General features: G+C 46.7%; 1 protein-coding gene across 5 annotated transcripts in view; it reads right to left on the bottom strand.

The window, feature by feature from the left end:
* Nucleotides 1-21861, bottom strand: part of Clec16a (C-type lectin domain containing 16A) — a 192380-nt gene that overhangs the window by 49461 nt on the left and 121058 nt on the right. For all 5 annotated transcript variants that reach the window (XM_021209467.2, XM_029544291.1, XM_029544290.1 and 2 more), the window contains 2 exons: nt 3491-3642; nt 551-755 (listed from right to left, as the gene is read on the bottom strand). In XM_021209467.2, the coding sequence (XP_021065126.1) occupies nt 551-755; nt 3491-3642 (357 nt within the window). The remainder of the gene's footprint in view (nt 1-550; nt 756-3490; nt 3643-21861) is intronic.

The raw sequence follows: 21861 nt of genomic DNA, 5'->3' as shown, positions 1-21861 counted from the left end.
TTATTTCATGGCTTTTACCAAGAAAGCCTGGGTGATGCAAACTCTACCATCCCTGTGAGGTGTGATTGACCCCTGGATTTAGTGTTGGGTGCTAGCCACTCACCAAGAGATGATAAGGGAACAAAGAGAAGGGTGAGAAAAACTTTGTGTGAGGCCCTGGGCTTCATCCCCAGAGCTGAAACAAACAAACAAACAAATCTGAGTAGGAAGCTCTGCAAACTTGTTCTCTGTGTGACTAAAAATTTACCCTGTACAATGTGAAGTTAAGGCCCAAATGATCTAAGATGGCAGAGGGCAGTCTGAATGCTTTGTGACTATACCCTTGCGGGTTCCAGCATGAAGAGGGGGTCCCAGCTGTCCCTACCGCCTGCTGCCTGTTTAGCCCTTGTCTATTACAGAGGCCCCTTCTCTTCCATGTAGCTTTGGATTTTCTCCCTTCCAAACACCTGGGAAGCAGGCAAAGTCCTATTTTTGAAGTCTTGGGACGTTTCTGGGTCAATGTGAACTGGTGACAGCCCTGCGTGGTGACTCCCTGCTCTTGGTCACTCACCGGCTATCCTCTGCATCTTCATGCGCCTGGCCTGGATGCGGCCCTTGGCCAGGCGCTGCTTGGCAATAATGCAGCGGATGTGATCAGAGAACACGAAGGTGGCCTGCAGGATAGGGAAGGGCTTAGAGTGCGGGCTGGAGGCAGGCTTGTGGATGGTGATGTTCAGGGCACGGCTGTCATCCTCCACTCCTGTCACCTGCATGTCCTGCAGAGTGAGAAGGTAAAGGCAAAATGTTCATCAGGTCCAGGGGTTGATAGGGGTGTCAGTGGCTCGTGTAGAAAGACACCAGCACTTTTTGTCTGCTTTTGTTCTGAAGGAGGCTAAATCTCAAAGATTTAAGGGTGATGCAGACTAGTCCCTGCTTGACGGGTGAGGAGTCAGCTGCTGGATGCATGGCTAATACTCCTTTCCATGAGGACTTGAGATGCCTGACCACAAGAGATATACCAGCCCCTTCAAGGGCCACCACTGACACAACAGGCAAATTCCAATAATTCTTCCTTCTGGAAAACCAGAGATCACAACTCCAAAGCCTTTTTTATCACCTGGTCAAACACTACCTCCTTGTTTCTCTTCAAAATGGAGCACTGTTCTTGTCCTTTGGTACATGTTTGAGGACAGTCCCTGAGAAAGGGCCACTAGAACTGTTTGGCAGAGACTTCAGGCAAGCCGCATGTGAAAAGGATAAAGACATTGACAAGGAATGAGTATGTAAGGACTGGTTCCCATAAAGCCTCAGGATGGGTTCTGTGTCAAGTCTGTGCCCACAAAGGTTCAAGGGCAGGAGATAAAAGTGTACCAGACAGAAGATGGACTCAAAGGTTAGCCATGCTAGAGGAGGTGGGAGCCACTGAAGAGGGTTCAGAAGGAGGGGTTGCCATGCTTGGAGGCCACACACTTGTCTCCCTTTGGAAAGAATGGCTGCATCACCGGGCAGCAGCAGATAAGATGGGCTATTATGACTTTAAAGCAGGGGCTGGTGTGCAGAACAGTCTGACAAATAGTAGCTACTGGAAGAGAACCAAAGGGGGGGGGGGGGCGTGTGGCCTTCACTGTCTGACAGGACACACATTAAGCCTCTGAGAGAGAAAAACACTTTCCTGACCTTATTTTCTAAAGAACTTGGTGTACCTTGATAATAAGATGCACAGGCCATCTACCGGGCAGTGTTTCATACTGGAGTCCCTTTGGGGTAAAAAAGATCCTCCTACAGCCTCACTGAAAGATAAGAGGGTCTGGAAAGGGAGGAGTAGGAGACAGGAGCAGTGGCTTCATGTACAGGTGCTCCCCATGGAGAGCAGGCAACAATTGGGCTGCCCACTGCTGTGGTGAGAAGGAGTCAAATCAGCCTGAGCAGGGTCTTCTGGGAATCAGAGGAGAGCAGCAAGGAAATGGGCTTCCTTGAAGTCGGGGGAGGGGAGCCCCAGGCTGGGACAGGACACAGTAGAGATAGGACGTGGGATCTGCTCTCCACTCTGGGATCTGTTTCATTCCTTCTGCAGCTAGTCACTACTCAGCCTGTAAGACAGAGCCCCAGTGGATCCGAGAGGCTGTAGAGGGGCAAGGAAGGAGTACTCATGAACTCCTGTGATAACAGTGCTAGAGGAAGCTGGCAGAAGCTATGAACTCTTAAAATAGCTGATTCTAACTTCTCGGGTATCTGCCTAGGGAAATCCTGCCCGGGGCATGAGGAAGTGGAACACCAGGTTTACATGCTTGAAAAGCTGGGATTATCAAGAGGGCTCTGGCCAAGCATGCCCTGCCACACAGCAGTTAAGAGAACCCCAGCAGGCATGCATGTGATAAAATGACTAGACACTCCAAGAGAGGCTAGGAGAAAGGCCAAGTCTATGATATGGCCATGCGACAGAATAATAATCTAACATACCCTCAAACTCATGTACTCCCTACCAAACTGGGGACCAAAATCTGTAGATGCTCAAGTCCCTTACTTTAAATGGTACAGTATCTGCATATAACCTACTATATCTTCCTGTAGACTCTAAATTCATTCTAGATGATGAATAAGACTTTATACCATATATATGCTATGTAAATAGCTATTTAAGGACTAAAGAGTGAAAAGAAAGTCCGTACAATTTTATGGCAGACATATTTCTTGTTGAAGTTTTGTTTGTTTTTGAGACAGTGTCACTATGTAACCTTGGCTGGCCTGGGACTTGGTTTGTAGACCATATTTGCCTTAGACTCAGAGGGATCTGCTCATTTCTGCCTCCCAAGTACTAGGAGTAACCGTGTACATCACCATACCTGGTCTGTTTTGTTTTTTTGAGACAGGGTCTCATGTAGCTCAGGCTAGCCTCTAACTCCTTAGGTAGCCAGGCTGCCCTTAAATGTCTGATCATCTTGCCTCTACCTCCTAACTTTTGGGGTGATAGGCATTATACCCATTTGTGTGTGCTGCTGGGAATGGAATCAAGGGCCTCATGCATGCTGGGTAAGCACCCCACATCAACTAAGCTACAGCCCCAGCACACTGTCCTCATTCCCAGCACCCTTTTATCCTGAGTCCAGGTCTTGCTACATGAACCTACCTGACTGGTCTGGAACCTATTAAATAGACTGGTCTGTCTTTGAATTTGTGGATGCCATCCTGATTCTACTGCCTGAATGCTGAGATCATGTACAACTATGTGGTCCTTCCCCACTGAGTTTAACTGACAGTTCCATGGATACACAATTAAAAAGCACTTGGCAGTGAAGCAGATCTGGAAGGAGCAGCTTGGCAATGGCTTTTCTCTGAAGGGAAGGACAGGTGTTAAGATGAAGGTTTTGGTAAGGGGGACTTGGCTGTTCTCTGTGCAGTGCTCTGGCTTTGTGCACATACTTCTTGTGCCATTATAAGTGAGTATAAAACTGACATTTTAGCATACATGTGTACAGAGTGAGAAAACAGATTGTGGTTCTTAGGCTCTCACCTGTAGAAGGCCAGCAAACTTGACCACTCCCCAGCCAAGTCTGGACACGTCAGGCTCCACCAGGCTCATCTGGTAAATGTCCACAGCCAGGAACCGCTGGACCATACCACCGTCCTTGGTGATGACTGTGCATGCGATCAAGTCACTGTTATCTGGAAGGAGAGAGCGGAGAGTGGAATAAGGCCTAGCTTAGCTGTCCAGCTTTCTTCACATATAGAACTGGGTTTGGATGCCTCTTCAGCCACTTCTGCTAGGAGAGAGAGTCCCTTCATCTCTTTAAGCCTCACATTCAGTGTGTTCTCAAAGTTGATACAAAGCACACAAACCATTAGGTATTGTACACACGCTATAGTGTGAAAATAGCTAACGACTGAGTTCAGGGGTAGAAGCACCTGGAATGTATGAGGCTGGGGTTCTATCCCCGGCACCAGAACCACTACCATCACCCAGCAACCAATCCCAGGAACATTTCAGTGTTTCTTTTAGTCCAAAGGTAGTTTACAGATATGATGATGGTTTTTGCTCACATGAAGACAGGAAAACAAGATCCCCTGTCCCCTATGACAGAACCACAAGTCCCCAATTCAGTGTCTGGCAACTTAGGATCCAGCACTGGAGGAGGTGGAGTGTGACAATCTGCCAGGCACTTGAACCCTCTGAGCCATGGCTCTCTATCTGTAGAATGAGAAGAAGACCCCTTATCTCAGCAAACTTGGTACAGAAAACAGCTGCTAGGAAGGTATTTGTGTGAAGCAGTACACACAGGGCTCCTGAGCACATTCCAAGTCCCTTCTCCTGCTTGACATTTATACCCAGACCTGCCCCAATGACTCTGAAGTCACCTAACAACACAAGCCATCAGTCATACCTGCAGTGCAGTCTGAGTTCTTCTTTATGGTTTCAATGAGATAGCCCAACCAAGAAAAACCACAAATGTCCCAAAATGGGGGAATAACTTGACCCTAACTTTTTTTTCCATCAGATGTAAAATTATAAACCCATATAACAACACTAAACAACACTAAGCTCTTAACAATGGCTGCCTGTGAGGAGGGAACAGGAATCGAGTATGTGTGGGGGGCGAGCTGGGAGGGCTAAAATCAATGGAAAAACTTTCATTTAAAAAAAATCACTGCTTTTATTACATTTACTTAGTTATGTGTGTACATGTACACTCATCTCACATGTGTGTTAAGGCCAGAGGGAGACCTGAGGGAGTTAGTTCTTTACTTCCACTATGTGGGCTCTGAGAACTGATCACAGGTCTTCAGGGCTTGGCTGCAAGTGCTTTTACCCACTCAGCCATCTTGCCAGACTCCTGCTTATTTTTGAGAAACTATTTAGCAATAACTAATCTGGAATTTGCTTTGTAGACCAGGCTGGACCCAAACTCATTGAGATCTACCAGCCTCTGCCTCCCAAAAGCTGAGATTAAAGGCATGGACTACCATGCCTGAGCATGTTTTTATTATATGTGTTATTACGTGTAATATTGATTGAAATGATTTTTAAATGAGAGATGTGCAATACAAAACTAAGTTAAAAATCATATTGAGTCTGGAGATGTAGCTCAGTGGTAGGGGACAAGGTTGTAGGTTTGACTACACATAACCTATGCTCATGTGAGGTTAGGTAAGGCTGTTGTTCAACAGCAGAGAGGTGAGTATGTATGAGGTTCTATCCACCCCTCGGGTGGGGGCAAAAACTTTTAACAAGCTATGACAGTGGGAAATATTGCAATTTTAAATAAAAAGAGGGCAGAACATGTAGTCTCATGGTTTTAAGACGTGAGAAAAGTACCTCTACGGAGAATTAATGACAGGTCTGCTCACCCAGGGAGAGGTGACAAAGGGGGACACTCTAGCTCCAAACACAAACGGCCACAAACTTGGACTTGGGTATTGTCTAAAGGGCATTCTACCCGATATACATGTCTGCTACTTTCCAAGTGGCCTGAGGACAAGAGGAACCTTTCCCTTCTCTTTAGGCTACCATAGGATAATGTGGGACCTTTGAGGTATAAAGTTGCCTGAAAACCTAACTTCTGTGTGAATGTTTCCAGAATGTTTTCCCTGTCTTTTTGTTTTTGTTTTTAAAGCAGGCTTTATGCTTCCATCTCCTCTTTGGAATAAGACACCCAGGACAGTCACAGTCCCTGAAGCAATGTCAGCTCAAATAGATGCGATTGCCTAGACTTGTTACCTATGGCAAGAATCTCTATTTTCATCCTAGCTTTCTGATCAGGGATATGTAACATTATTTTAGATAAAGTCTTGCTATATTCTAGTTCATCCTCAAACTCATTGTGTAGCCTAGCCTGTCTCCTCTCTCTCTCTCTCTCTCTCTCTCTCTCTCTCTCTCTCTCTCTCTCTCTCTCTGTGTGTGTGTGTGTGTGTGTATGCCAGGATCAAGCTTGGGTATCATTCTTTAAGAGATACCCACCTCATTTCTGTAGTCAGGGTCTCTCACTGGGATATGAGGCTCGTAAATGTAGCTGGCTGTTTGGCCAGCAAGTTCCAGGGATCCATGTACCTGTGCATCCTCAGAGCTTACGTATACACCACCCATACTCAGGGCATTTGACACTAGTCCTAATGTTTGCAGGGCAAGCACTTTACCACCCTCCCAGTCCCCTGCACCTTAGATTTTAAATTCCATACTGCATGGCTTTCATGTCTTTTTAGTTATCAAGAGGTGGAGTTTATTTCCTTTACTTAATATTTAAAATATTTCTTCAGTGAGAATCTTCTACTTTTAAAAATGTGAACAAAGCCAGGCATTGTGGTGCACACCTTTAATCCTGGCACTTGGGAGGCGGGGGCAGGGACAGGGGCAGGGGCAGGGGCAGGGGCAGGGGCAGGGGCAGGGGCAGGGGTAGGTGGATCTATGGGTTTGAGGCCAGTTTGTCCAAGACAGCCAGGGATGCACAGAGAAACCTGTCTCAAAAAGCAAAACAAAACAAAGCAACGCAAAATAACCCCTCCAACCAAACCACAACAATCAAAACCCAAAACAAAGAAGCAAGCAAGCAAGCAAGCAAGCAAATAACAACACCACCACAGACCCCCACACTCTGCCTTTGCATTTTCTCTCCCTGCCCTTTCCTCCCTCCTCCTTCAGGACCATGCATCTTTTTTCTATCCTTGCACTTGTGGCAGAACTGGTCTGAAGGTCAGAGCTAACCTGAAGGATGGTGACTTGGGGCTTTTGGGGGATGGTGGGGCCCGACTGCTCCACAGAGCTTAGGGGTTTCAAGGAAAAAGAACTACTACTGTTACCACAAGGAACAACAAAAAAGAGGAAGGACAGACCCCAAAGTGGAGCAGCTCTCAGATGCCACTGAGACATCAGAGTCCCACGAAGACAGTGGGGATTCGTAAGAAATGGAGTGCAGTGTGCAGGTGAGGGGGCAGTGGGGCAGGTAAGGGTGGAAGGAAGCGAGAGTCCAGAGACCTTACGATGGGAGGAGAACAAGCAAGTACTGCCTTGGAGTGATCTGCACGAGGCCTCTCAGGGGTCACTTTAGGAAGCTTTGCCACAGCTAGACTGCCCCAAGTGTGGGCTGTGAGCATTCCCATGTGGAGGTCTCAGATTTGTGAGGAGCCTGGAGAGCTGCCGAGTGGAACCCTAGTGTGCCCAGAGTCTGAATCTTGTAGGAGAGTGGGTTTGGGCTCTCCTGGGAGTCAGAAGACAGGGCACCATTGGGTTGAGGTGCTGTGATGGATGGGGCATGTAGGCAGGGTTCAGTGGTAGGCAGCCCTCCCTGGCTGACCTAGGGATGGCAGCCTCAGGAGCTTCCTTCCCTGTATGGTTCTCTAGAGTGCTCAGTGCTGGTGACTCAATGTCTTCCAGTCACTCTAGCATGCCCTGTAGCAGATGTCAATGCCCATCTACCTCACTTTCCTGGATCCCTCTCTGACTGTACTGCTGAAGGGTTGAACCTAGACCTCCCTTAAGAAACACTATGTTGAGCTGGGTGTTGGTGGCGCACACCTTTAATCCCAGCACTCGGGAGGCAGAGGCAGGTGGATTTCTGAGTTCGAAGCCAGCCTGGTCTACAGAGTAAGTTCCAGGACAGCCAGGGTTACACAGAGAAATTCTGTCTCGAAAAAGCCAAAAAAAGGGCTGGTGAGATGGCTCAGCGGTTAAGAGCTCCGACTGCTCTTCCAAAAGGTCCTGAGTTCAAATCCCAGCAACCACATGGTGGCTCACAACCATCCGTAATGAAATCTGACGCCCTCTTCTGGAGTGTCTGACGACAGCTACAGTGTACTTACATATAATAAATAAATAAATATAAAAAAAAAAAAAAAAAAAAAAACCAAAAAAAAAAAAAAAAAAAGAAAAGAAACACTGTGTTGACCAAATGGCTCAGGGGGTAAAAGTACTTTTTTATTTATTTCATGTATGTGAGTACACTGTTGCTGTCTTCAGACACACCAGAAGAGGGCATCGGATTCCATTACAGATGGTTGTGAGCCACCATGTGGATGCTGGGAATTGAACTCAGGATCTCTGGAAGAGCAGTCAGTGCTCTTAATCACTGAGCCATCTCTCCAGACCAAACAGAACCATTTCTACACATTATCCTTTGACCTCCTCTCACATGCTGTGACATATGTATGAACACACACACACACACACACACACACACACACACGTCAATAACTGTAAACAATATAAGTACAAAATACTGAAGGAGCTAGGCATGACAGCATGCTCGCACCTGTGACTCCAGCCTCATGGGAAGCTGAAACAGGAGGACTGCAAGGTCAGGTTAAGTTATGCTAGGCAACTCTGTGTGTGTGTGTGTGTGTGTGTGTGTGTGTGTGTGTGTGTGTGTGTGTGTGTGAGTGAGTGAAAGGGGCTGGAGCCACACCACTCAAAAACAAACCAACCACCAAGCCACTGCAGAAAACAATACACAAGAGTACCCATGTGAGCTAAGTGGACAGGACAAACTATGTAATGGCAGTGAAGGACGCAGACGAGGAGATGGGACAGCTAGTGAACACAAGAAGGGTGCCCGCCCTCACAAGAAGCCAGAACAAAAGCAAAACAAGATACCACCTTCCACCCTTGGGCGGGCAGTAGGAAGAGAGTTTGATAGTATCAGGTGTTCCTGAGGACACACAGATGCTAGCATTCTCAAAGGCTGCTGGGAGGAGAACAAATGAGCATAGCCGCTTTGAAGGGCAAAGTAGCATTCTTCATTAAAATCGAAAGTTTCACATCCTATGACCCAGAAATTGCTATGTTCCCAAGAAAAACAGTCAGCATCTCCCCCACCCCCGAGTGGGCCAAGCACGGTGCCCAGGGATGCTGAAGGCCACCTCTGAGTTTGTGGGGACTCAGATGTTCAGAAGTAAGTGAGAACCTGAGTAAAGAGGCTCCTTTTACTCAGTGTGAGAATCTCAAGATCACGCTGGCACGGGGAAGAGCCAGCTGTGCGGTGATTTAGCTTACATGCAGCATTCTAACTGTCTAGTGGGAAACAGCTGCTATCACATACTGCAAATTGACTGGCTTGTGGCTGGTGCCTGCAGTCCACACAATGGTGGGGGTTGGGGTGAAGCAAGAGAATTAAGAGTTCAGAGTCAGCCTGGGCTAGGTAGAAAAACCACTCTGTCAAAAGAAAGGAAGGAAGAAAAAGAAAGGAAGAAAGATGAGGGGATAAGGAAGGAGACTGTGTATGAGGAGCCCCCATGTGTAGTGTGTGTGTAGGCCACTTGCTGATGCTGAATGTCTTCCTCAGTTGCTTCCCACCTTTTTATGAGATGATATCTCTCCCTGAATCTTGAGCCCACTGATGGACTAGACTGCCTAGATTGCCTGGCATCTTCTAGTGCACTCCACTTGACCCCAGCAGTGAGGCTGCAGGCATGCCATGGGCTTATGTTTTATGTGAATGCTGGTTATCCACACCCACACACAGGCCCTCACACTTGCAGAGTGAGCACATCACTTGACTGAGCCATCTCCCCAGGTGCCTGTTTTTGATTTTTTGAGACAGAATTTTATAGCTCTGAGTGACCTCAAACTCTAAATACTCCTGCCTCAGCATCTCAAGTGCTGGGATCATGGGTAAGCTCTACCATGCTCTGCCAAGCTTGCTCTTTTTATCAAAAAGGAAATAAAAAAAAGTTAGGAGTCTTAACTCAAACTCTGCCAGTCCGTGGGGATGTGGTTCAGTTGTGGAGCTCCTGCCTAGCATCCACTGGGTCTTAGTTTTCATCTTCAGTGCTACACAAACAAAACAGCCCAAACCAAGTCAAAAACCAGTGCCAGTCTGATGCATTCTTCCTATGTACTAGAATGGACTGAAGGAGTCCTGACACAGATTTTCTCATGAACTATATTCCCCAAGAATGGTCACCTTACCTGCTCTTCTTATGATGTGACTTGATTATCCTATCAAAATGTACATTTTTTTCCTTCCTTAAACCTGAGGGCCAGTAAAATGATTCTATCAAGTTTCTGATGTAGGGCCATCAGAATGCTCTGGCAAGCTCCCCATCAGGGTTCAGACCCACTGTCAGCCATCCCCATCCCTCACTTGACCTGCCAATGCCCCCCTGGGACATCTAGCTGATGCCATGTAGACTAGAGGTAAGAAATTCCCATTGGACCCTGGGCAGACTATGGGCAAAACAAATGACTGCCATTGTGTTAAATTATTAAGCTACAAGAAGGTTCATTACTCAACAAGAATTGGAACAGTGATTTATTTTAATTCTGTGCTATATTCAGTCTCACTTAAAATTCTAAAAGAAGTGATCAAACCCAGGGCCTCACACATAGTAGGTAAACACTCTTCCACTGAGCCCAGGTCTTATGGTTTTAAGTAGGATGCAGGAAAAGCACAACCATTTCCCAATAGAAGTTTAAGATATGGGAAGTAGGAAGCGGGGGTGGGGGGGTGGGGGTGGGAGGGGAAGCATAGGAACCATCATATGAAGTACAAAATCAGGGGCTGGATATGTGGGTCAGTGGAGAGACTGCTTGTCTAGCATGTTGGAAGCCCTCATTTCAATCTCCAGCACTACATAAAACTTGGTGCAGTGGTGTGTTCCTAGAATCTTAGCACTTAGGCAGGAGAACCAGAAGTAAGGCCATCCTCAGTTAAGGGTTCAGCCAGTGTTGAGATGGATCATCAGTTAAGAACACTCACTGACTGCTCTTCCAGAGGTCTTGAGTTCAATTCCCAGGAACTACATGGTGGCTCACAACCATCTGTAATGGGATCTGATGCCCTCTTCTGGTGTGTCTGAAGACAGCGACTATATAGACATACAGCCTATATAGACTCTTGGTCTTTTCTGCGTCCATCTCCAGGCACATCTTAACCACCCCCCAGGACCTTTGTTCTGAAATTTCCATGTCCTCCATCCTTGTTGAACTAGCCCCAAGGATGCAGACCCTTTCTTGTTGGATTCTCTGGTGCCCCTTCAGGAGACCATGAATGGAGGCAGTGATTGACTCTGAAAAGGCATTTGGAGATGGGATAGAAGGACTCTCAAGTCTACCAGTATTCCCAGTGGAGGCACGGGATTCTCAACCCACTGTTCTCCCCAGCCCCTGGGCTGCTCCTTTCTTCCCCAGCTCCTCTGACAGGCTGTAGCTTGTTACTGAGTGGTAAATGGGGCTGATTGACTTTAGCTGTATTTAAATGACCCTTTCCTAATACAATATGGATGCCAGTACATAATTTAATTCTTGGCATTGGTGGCTCTGGCTACATTTAGAATCAAAGAAGTCCTTTCCAGCAGGATGTCTAGGCTAGTGGGATTCCAGGACACTCTGGAATTCTGCAATCTGATACCCCGAGTTGCAGGCCAAGACTGGGGTCCAGAGTAGCAATACAGTGTACATCTCCAAGATGGAGGAACTTGGATGCATTTTTTCAGAACACATCATTAATGAGATTCTTTTAAGTAGGCACCTGGAATTGCAAGACTGCAGGGCCTTAGCTAGCCTTCCTAGATCCGAGCACACCAAAAGGTCTCTGATTCTAAAGCCTATGTCTGGTCTCCTTTGCACATCCATCTAAGTAGACTCAATTTCTCTGCAGGGCCCTATGGGCAGCACAAGGCAGGTAAAGACATGGAGGGTCACTGATGCTCACCGGTGTGGGGACACCATTCCGTTCCCAGTTATGAATGTTCTCTAAAGCTCACATGCAAAAGGGTCTAAAAGGGGACCTCTGTCTCAAGAACTTCCACTAATGACAAAAGCCCTTGCATGCCAGGCCTCAAGCTGCTGCTTTGACACATTCCTGAATCGCATAAAAACAAAAACAAACAAAAACTGAACTTCAAGTTAAATAACTTCTTTCTTCAAGGACACCCAGAGACATGATCAAGGTACTCAGCCCAATGGCGTGTGCAGCCCAACCATCACACTAGCCTAAGCAAGCTGACTGAAACCTAGGATCCTAGGCCCTGGAGTCGGCCAGATAGGCCTTGTTTCCTTCAGAGAACGGGGCACCCCAAACCTAGACTAGCAGGGGGTGTTGGCTGGCTGCAGTAGGTGACAAATGAGAATCCAAGCTACCGTGTGCTATGAGGCTGTCCAGGGCTAGGTTCCCTCTGCACTGGGAGAGCAGGTCCTCTAGTCCAATTCTGTATTTCACTCCTCAGTGTCTTCTGGGAAGCAGGGTGCACTGTGTGACTTTCTGGTGTCTCCTTCTAGATGCTAGGACTCAAAGCTTAGTGAGATAGGCTGAAGTCCTACCTCTACCTCTACCTTGGGTCCATGGCAGCACCTTGGATCTTCCGTCTGACACTGGCAATCTGCCTCAGTATGAGGGAGTTGGTATTTTGTAGCCCAGAAAATCCACTCCCCAATGAAAAAGATGGACAGAAGTTGTTCCCACTGTGTTTCTGTGGGAGTCAGTGAGCTCCTTACAGGAAGCCTGGCTGGTCCTAATGGAACCCAGAAAGGCTGGAGTAACAAGGCTGCCCAGGTCCCAGCAAGTCTACAGGTTAACAAGAATAGTCTTGTAGGAACTAGACCTGTCAAGTCCCGAGGATTGCTACCAAGGTGTCTGTGTGAGTTGGAGGCAGTGGTAGTGAGGTGGGGGAGGGCACAGCTCCTGACACCCAGATGGTTAGGAAGTGGTGATGGATGAATGGGTACATTCACTTAGGCCCAGAACTTCCCCTGACAGTCAAATCAATCCTTTGAAGAAAATTAAGTAACCATTTCTCCATCAGTCCAGCAACAGCTTAAGGGATATTTGCTGCAAGTAGCAATCAATTACTCTGTCTCCTTTGAGGCTTCCAGCACAAGGTGCAGCCATGGAGCAGGTCACTGGCTCTGTGATGAAAAGGGTCTACAACCTGCTCTGTGACGAAGGGGCAACGTGTGCTGCTGTTATTCCTTAGGTTGTAAAGGAGAGCAGGCTGTTTGCCGAAGCACAGTCAACCAAGGAAAACTGAGCTTGGAGCTTGGCTTCAAGGTTTCTACAGCAACCCCCTGGGCTGCGGTTGCTGCCACTTTGGCTGCCTCACTACCCTTCCCCTGGCCTTGGGCCTCCTTTGTACTCACTCCTGTTCACAGTGGAACTGCTGGCCCATGTACTGTTGTGAGAGCTCTGCTTCTGCACACAGCCCTGTATAAGCACAAGCCTTGTGTGCTCCTGGCCGACAGCCTGAAGGTTTGTGTTAGGCTCCATCATCTTCCAGCTGTGTTGATGAAACTGGGGTAATCCAGTTACTTAGAGCTAGAGTATTTGAGGAGAAGGGTATGATGGTCTCGGACTTGCTTTGAAATAAGTTTTATAAAATTATTTCTGGTTTGGGGATTTAGCTTAGTGGCAGACTGCTTGCCTAACGTATGAATTGTATTTCCAGTAGGTCTCGGGAACTGAAGGTGGGTAGAGAAGTAGAAAGGTGATTTAAAAAAAATGGAGTCAGTGGTGGCAGGTAGGTGGTACATGGGTGTTGTTCACTGTAGACTCTTTCAACTTGGTTGCATGCTTGAACGATTTCCAAATGGCCCACTGGATTAAAGTTGACTTTCTAGATAACCTGCAAACAAGCTACAGCAGCATGTTTGACCCAAAGTGTTCAGCACACAGTGTCTGTGCCATATGATTAGATTTATTTAATTGAATGTGTGTATACATGATTGCAGCTGTCTGTGGAGGCTGGAAGTGTTGGAGTCCCCTGGAGCTGGAGTCATAGGCAGCTGTGAGCTGCCAGAAGTGGGTGCTAGGAATGGAACTCAGGTTCTCTGGAAGAGCAGAACTCACTTTTAACCACAGAGCCATTGCCCTAGCCCTCTCACTTCTTTTTGAGGAGATTTTATTTATTGTTAGTATCATGGTGTGTGCATGAGTGTGGGATATATGTGTACCACAGCATTGACTAAGCCATGTTACCGCCTTCATCCTCCTCACCCTTCTCTTTTTTTAGGGAAAGGGTCTCAGGAGTCCACATGGCCCTGAGTGCAGTATGTAATTGATGGTACCCTTGACTTCTGATCTTCCTGTCTTACTTTCCACGTGTTAGGATTACAGGTGGGTGTCACCATACCTGGTCTACTCGGTGCTTCGATGGAAACCTAGGGCCTTGAGTATTCGAAGGTAAGAATTCTACCAACTGAGCTACATTTGCAATCTATCACTTAAAAAATATTTTTCCTTGTGTGTGGCAGGTGTGTATATGTTAAGTGTATGAGTGTATGTATGAAGATATATCTGCGTGCACATGAAGTTGATGTCAAGCATCTTTCTCCACTACTCCTCACCTTTTGTATTATGGCAAGGTCTCTTGCTGAAGCTAAGCTTTAGCTTCTCCAATGAGCCAGTTTGCTGGACAGCAGCGGGGATTACAGCTTTTATATGGAGGTGTGGACCCAAACATTGGTCCCAAAGCTTTTATGGCAAGCACTTGAGCTGATAAACCATCCCCATGGCCCTCACTTCTATCATTTTTCCCAATGCTGGCAATGGACTTTAGGCTGCATGTATGCTAGGCAAGTGCTCTACCAGTAAGAGCCTTTATGTCACTTTGACTGATGACTATAAAATGCCCATATCACAAACACCCATTTGATGCTCTAGCAGGAGTAGAAGGGGTACTACCTCCTAGCCCTGCAGGACCTTGGTATGACAAGTGTCTCAGGACCACCAAGAACACTGAGTTAGCACGCAGTCTGCAGATACAAATAGGTGTCTGCTGTTTGCTTCCGGGCAGCTGCCCTGGAATGGGTAACTGTGACACCCCAGGAACAATGAAAGAAAAAACACTGGAGTCTAAGGCTGGGGCAGGATGTCAGGCAGTTTGTCCTGGTGTCCAGGTTTGGGACTTAGCATGCCTTGTCTACTCAAATATGCAAACAGGTTTCTCAAAGTTCCTGAGAAACCCAAGTGTGTTTATTTTCCCCAAGGAAAATTGCCAGAGACTTTTTTCAAGAGGATAAAATGAGAACTTTACCCTTCTCATTCCCACATTTCCAGGAATGCAGGCAGGGCAGCATCCCCCGTCCTACCAACAGCCCCAGTCTACAGAGCAGGGTGCTCTCAGAATCAATTGTCATTCCTTGTTTTTCCCATGAGTACAGCACCAATTTCACAGGGAGACAGCCTGCTGAAAATGCAATTACCAGAAACGAGGTCCAAGTAGACCACTGCGTGTTCCCTTATCAGGTAGCATGCAGCCTGTCACCAGGGACACAGACTCATCTTCTCACTTATCTCTGCTCTGCTCTCAGAACGGCACATTTGCATAGCACATTGCATAATTTCCTCTTTGAAAACAGCCCTAGCATGAGTAAATAAAGTTACCTAACTGTAGTGAAGAGAAGACTCCAGATTTCCAAGAAAAGATCTGAATGCCTGAGCTGTGCTGTCACACTTGGTGGCCCAACAGCCTTTCACAGGGGCTTTGAGCAGAGCCCCTCAGAAGCCCCTGAGATCTCAGCTCTGAGCCTTCCTGAGGATGTGGTCAGGGTCTATCCACTCTCCATTTTCTAGGTGAGGAAGGTGCTTCCCAGCTCTGGGTAACCTGTCTGAGCCTCAGATTCCTAAAGGGACACATGGAGATACATCTTCCTTTTGTCCTGTGTGGAAGATTCTTGAAGAAACTCCCTCCCATTTCCTCTTCTAGACACACATAGGAAAGGGGTTTATGGAATGGAGAGACAGTCATAGGATCTGCCTGTGGGGTTGCAATGGGGTCTCAGGGAAGTATTGAAAGAGCTAGAACAGTGCCTGGCACAGAGGTAGATGACAGTAAACTTACCCAGCAAGGAGCATGACGGTATGGTAGGGACGAACGACATTGAGGGATCTGGGCCAGCAGCCCAGTATGCTACCTCTTAGGCTCTGTGGCTTCCATCAAGGTATGACCTTTCTAGGTGGACTTTAGTTGGTTTCATTGTTTCTCAAATTAAGAGGTTTAGACTAAACCACATGCCTATCTTCTGATGGGAAAGAACGTCTAAATTTCATACCAGGGGACACATTTATGGCTGTTTGGCAGAAATTAGTTCTCAGACTGAATGCTTACCGGCATAGCAGGCTGATTTTTAATTAGCTTGTGGGAATTCAGTATACTTCAAACATTAACAGTAAAATATGGGAGACCTCTGGTGGAGATAGGCCACATCTTTGGACTTAAACAAAAGCTACAGACTTCACAAACCAAATTTCCTGCTTTGTATTTTCAATTTCTGGTGTTCACAATGACTACCAATAAATTTCTGGCACCAGAGCAGCACTTTCAAAGTATGTGATATAGACTGGTGTGGTTAATATAAACCCAACCTAATCAGCATTCCTCAGTACAATACTATACCCAGTCACATGACCTGTCAATCATTAAACCCTGCCTCCGACATAATCAATACTGACACACTCAACTCCTTTTCCTTCTCTTAGAAATGAACTTGCTAGGCTGCAGAGGCGGCTCAGCAGTGAAGAGCACTGGCTGCTCTTACAGAGGCCTCAGAGTCAGTTCCCAGCACCCACATGGTGGCTAATAATTATCTGTAACTCCACTTCCAGGGGAGGCAGTACCCTCTTCTGACTTCCATAGCCAATGCACACACATGATATGTAGACATATATTCAGGGGAAACACCTATACACATAAAATAGAGATAAACATACTTAAAAGAATTAAACAAGAAAGGGAACTTTATTAATTCATTTATTTCATTTTAGCCATTTGGCAAACTTGTCTCTTAGCTGAATTGGGACACAGACATGTAATCCCAATATTTAGGAGGCTGAGGCAGGAGAACTGAAAGTTGGAGGTCACCTTGGGCTACCTAGTAAGATCATGACTCATATATAACTAGGTAAATAGGGGATAAGAAAATGGCTCAAAGTGTTTGCCGTGAGGCCCTGATAACCCGAGTCCAACCGCAGGAACCTATGCAGAAGGCAAGACACGGTGGCATGCTTCTGTAATCCCAGCATGCCTAAAGGGGCTTGGGAGGCAGAGGCAGCAGGGTGCGCTGGAGCCCACTGCAGTGGCAGGGAACAAGAGAGATTGTCTCGACAAGGTGGAGCTGAGATCTGGTTTTCATTAGTTGTCCCCTAACCCTTATAGTTCTCTCTCTCACATACAGTAGTCAAATACACTTTAGAAGCAAGTGAAGCCTGGAGGTAGGGAATGCCTTTAATTTCTGCACTTGGGAGGCAGAGGCAGGCAGATCTCTGTGAGTTCAAGGCCAGCCTGGTCTACAGATCAAGTTCCAGGACAGTCAGGGCTACACAGAGAAACCCTGTTTTAAAACACCAAAAAGTAAAATGCAAAATGTAAAACAAAACAAAACAAAACAAAAAACCCTCAATGTGCAAGTATAAAAATCGGATGTTGTAGCATATGTCTGTAATCCTGCTACTCCTACAAGGAGAATCCTTGGAAGCTCCCAGCCCAGCCCAGTGGTGAACAATAAAAGACAGAATTAAACAAGGTGGGAGGTGAGGACCTTCCTCCATGGTGTACTAAGCTCATGTGCACCATGGTCCACATGTGTCCACTCACACACTCCAGCATACATGCATACACACATGTATAAAAAGTAAATAAAACACTGGGAGCCAGTGAGACGGCTCAGTGGGAAAGGCATTGGCCACAAACACCTGATGACCTCCGTGTGATCCCCAAACACACATGAAGGCGAGAGGATTGAGCTGACTCTGCAAAGTTGTCTTGTACCCTCCAAAACCCTGCTGTGGCACGCACAACAATTACCACTTTTTTTTTTTTTTTTTTTTGGTTTTTCGAGACAGGGTTTCTCTGTATAGCCCTGACTATCCTGGAACTCACTCTGTAGACCAGGCTGGCCTGGAACTCAGAAATCCGCCTGTCTCTGCCTCCCGAGTGCTGGGATTACCACTTAAAATACTAACAAAGGAAGAGTTTGTACATGACATAAGTGCACAATGTGTTCTCATAAACACCATGTCGAGAAGGGGTGCCTGCTTTGGATAAGGCACTGGTAGGACAGAGTGACTGCGGATTCCCTGCTCTCACAGGCCAGGAGGGAGGAGAAGGAAGGAGATCCAGGGTGTGACAGTGAAAGGCATGGCTATCAAGGTCTCGTAGGCTGAGGCTCTCAGTTGAGTGTGTCAAGGTCAGCCTGGGGAGGTTGTGTATCATGGGCTACAGCCAGGAGAAAACAAAGCAGGGCTGGGAAACTTGTCTTTAGTGGGGCTGGTATATATGGGTGGGTAGGGGCTAAGGTTGTAGATCACAGTCAGGATAGCTTATTAAAGCCACGTTAAGGAACATAAACAAATGCCCAGGAAGTACTGACTGGGAAAAGTCATTACCGTAACTACAGGCATCTGGGCATTCTGGCCTTGAATTTAGGTTTATAATTAAGACCCAGACTAGAACTTACATGTGAAAAAGAGGTTTACTTAAGGTTAAAAAAGAAAAACAACAACAACAACAAAAAAAAAACCCTCAGAATTTCTTACCCATTCCACTATCAATCAACTGATCAATCAATCAATCAACTGATCAAATATTTCCTGGGTGTCTGCTATGGTCCAGGCACTGGGGCTGCAAAGGTAAAATGAATTCATGCCCTCTAGAACCTGCAATCTGCTAGGTACAGACTGTTCCCGTGGCAGGGGGAGAGGAAATCAGGAAGCTTAAGCAGCACAACTAGAGGCAGCATTTAGCTTAGCCTGCTTAGATTCTTTAAAAGGCCCTCTGCAAATGAACCACTTCCAAAAATTCTGTTCCTTTGCAAAGGCAGACCCATTCGTTTCAAGGGTTACGGGCATGAGGGTGTTTATAGGCGCTGACTCTGTGCTGAGCATTTGAAGCTATCCAAGCAGAAGTGTAGTCACCTGAACCTGGCTTCTGAGGAAGCAGAGCAGTGACAGGACCGACCAGCAGCTGCCTGAGCTGCTGCTGCTGCTGCTGACACTGATCTTCACGAGGGATGGTTCCAGGACCCTAGCTGGAAATACCCACAGTGAGTTCAGGACAAGCTCCTCCACATGTACCTAATCAAACTGTCAAACCCTAATCCTGAAAGACTGTGTGGGTCACACTAAGTCAGATGAATCTGGAAGACCCTGAAAGAGGACATGTGACTGTACTAAGATCAGCTGCCTGCAAAAGAGCTGGGTCTTGTCAATTTGGCTAGGTTGCATGAATATTACTATTGCTAATTTCTTGGTAGTGGAAATATTCCACCAGGGAGAGAAAAGTTAGGCTAAAGATAAGCAAAAAATCTGGGTACGACACTGGGAGGGAACAATAGGTTGCAAGCCTGGCCTCCATGCTGCCAAGCCTCTGAAGGTCTATAGCAGCACTGACCCCCCCACACCCCCGCAACCCCAGTCCACAGAGATCTTCCAGCTTGCTGCCTAGAAGCAGGCTTATGGAATTAGGATGTCACAGACTTGGATTTGTTAGGCAATGAAACGAGCAAGTCAAGTAGTCCCCAGGCAGGCAATCTAAGTTAGATAGTGATGGACACTCGGGAGGGATATGGCTGGCAGGGGTGCAGGACCTGTTGGCTTAGCTTAGGGAAGTCCTGCCTAACTGAGCTAGCCAGTGTAACTGGCTAGATAAGAATCAAGCCTCCAAGGTCTGGGGCTTAGACAAAGTGCAGCTCTGGTGGCAAACCTGCCACCTTCCACTCAGGCACGGGGAGGAATAATGTGGCAGAGACCAGTGCCCAGTGCCTGCTCTGCAGCTCCCACTCCGGCCCACTCACAGTGGTTGTGAGGAGTCTGCATCCTTGTCCTGGTACCAGGGCGGGACACTAGGGCTCAGCAAGGGTGAACACAGGGCTCACCTTTTATTGAAGGAGGAGCTGGGATTCGGCAAGATTCCCAACCCTGTGTCTCTCTTTTCCTGGTCAAAAACCATTTCCAGGCCATGCTGCCCAGTGGGGCTTTCTGTGCAGACAGAAATGCCTAACAACTGTGCCGGCTAGTCTAAAAGGTCCTAACCTGTGTAGCTACTTCAATTTAAATGAATTAACATTAAATTTAAAATGCACTTTCAAGGGCCAGCAAGATGGTTCAGTAGGTAAGAATGCTTGCTGCCAAACCTGACAACCTAAGAATAATCTCTGGAACCCACACAGAGGAAGGAGGGACTCTCACAAGTTGTCCTCTGACACACACACACACACATACACACTATACACGCACACACACACACACACACTATACATGCACACACACACATACACACACATACACACACATACACACTATACACGCACACACACATACACACACATACACACACACATACACACACATACACACACATGCACACATACACACACATACACACACATGCACACACACATACACACACATACACACACGTACACACACATACACACACATGCACACACACATAAACACACATACACACATGCACACACATACACACACATACACACACATGCACACACATACACACTATACACGCATACACACACATACACACATGCACACACTATACATGCACACACACACATACACACACATACACACACATACACACACACACACTATACATGCACACATGCACTTATACACACTCTAGATTAAGTGTATACAAAAACCTAAGAACTGCTTTCCACTACTGGGTAGCCTCACGTGACTACATAGGACTTGAATGTGGCTGACACAACCAAGGAACAGGATTCTAATTCTGCCTTTGTTTTCACTAATTTCAGTTTTAGTAACAGGATCTGTTTCTCCCTGTCCTAGGACACAGAACAGCCAGAATGTGGCTTTGGAGGAGCTCCCCAACAACACCAGTGAACAGGGAGATAGTGTGCCATGCTGGGCCTGATGGACCACTGGGGCATCCTCATCCCGGAAGTTAATTATAACAGTCCTGGACTCAGTCCTACAAGTCAGCACTCTTTGGCATTAATGCTTTAGGTAAAGAAAGATATAACAGGTCAGGGAAAGAAATTAATTAAGCTAAGCCTTTAAAAATATTTCTGATACATCGAATTTAAATGAAAGGTTAATACACACATTGGAAGTATTAAAAGGCACTTATAGAGGCCCTGAGAACACAGGGAGAGACCATGTGGAACCTGTCAAGGATGAGGGGCTCATTACAGTTTATAGATAAGGCAGTTGATAAGAAGTGAGAAGCACTTATTCACTGCTGAACATTTAAATTAGAAAACTGCCTTCTAGTGACTCTCCCATCTACTGGCAACACACTGCTGTCCACTATAAGGGAGGCCTTCCCGCTGTGCTTGTCCTTGAGCCCCAAGTCCACTGCAGAATTACATGCTAGAGACATACTCACAGATGGGTACAGAGAGGACCCAAGAAGGTCCCTGCTCAGGAAGGGGTTCAATGAGGAAAAACTTACAGTTAAAGGGGAAAGCATACCAGAGCCTCTTATCAGAACACTACAGAGCTGGGTTTTGTTTGTTTGCTTTGCAATACTAGGGGGTGAACCCAAGTCCTCTCAAATGCTGGCAAGCTCTACCACTGAGAAATACCCTTAACTTTATAGTCTGCCTTTGAAAAATGAAGGGACTGGAGAAGCAATAGCTCAGCAGTTAAGAGTCATGAGTCTGGTTCCTAGCACTGACATCAGATTGCTCACAATTGCCTGTAACTCCAGTTCCAGGGGGGCTGACATCCTCTTCAGGCATTGCACACACATGGTGCACATCCATCCATCCAAGAATACATATATACACACAAAGCAAATAAATACTGGGTGTGGTAATATACACCTTTAATCTCAGTACTTAGGTGTACTCTGTGAGTTCAAGGCCAGCCTGGGCTACATGGAGAGTTCTAGGCCAGAATGGGCTGCAAAGTGAGATGCTGTCCATAAAGAAAACAAAAGGCCTGAAACAGTACTGCTACAGTTGTGCCATTCATTCAATATTCT

This window comes from Mus pahari, chromosome 12 (genome assembly GCF_900095145.1).
Source record: "Mus pahari chromosome 12, PAHARI_EIJ_v1.1, whole genome shotgun sequence".
Lineage (NCBI taxonomy): Eukaryota > Metazoa > Chordata > Mammalia > Rodentia > Muridae > Mus > Mus pahari.
This window is presented reverse-complemented; position numbering and strand designations above follow the sequence as displayed.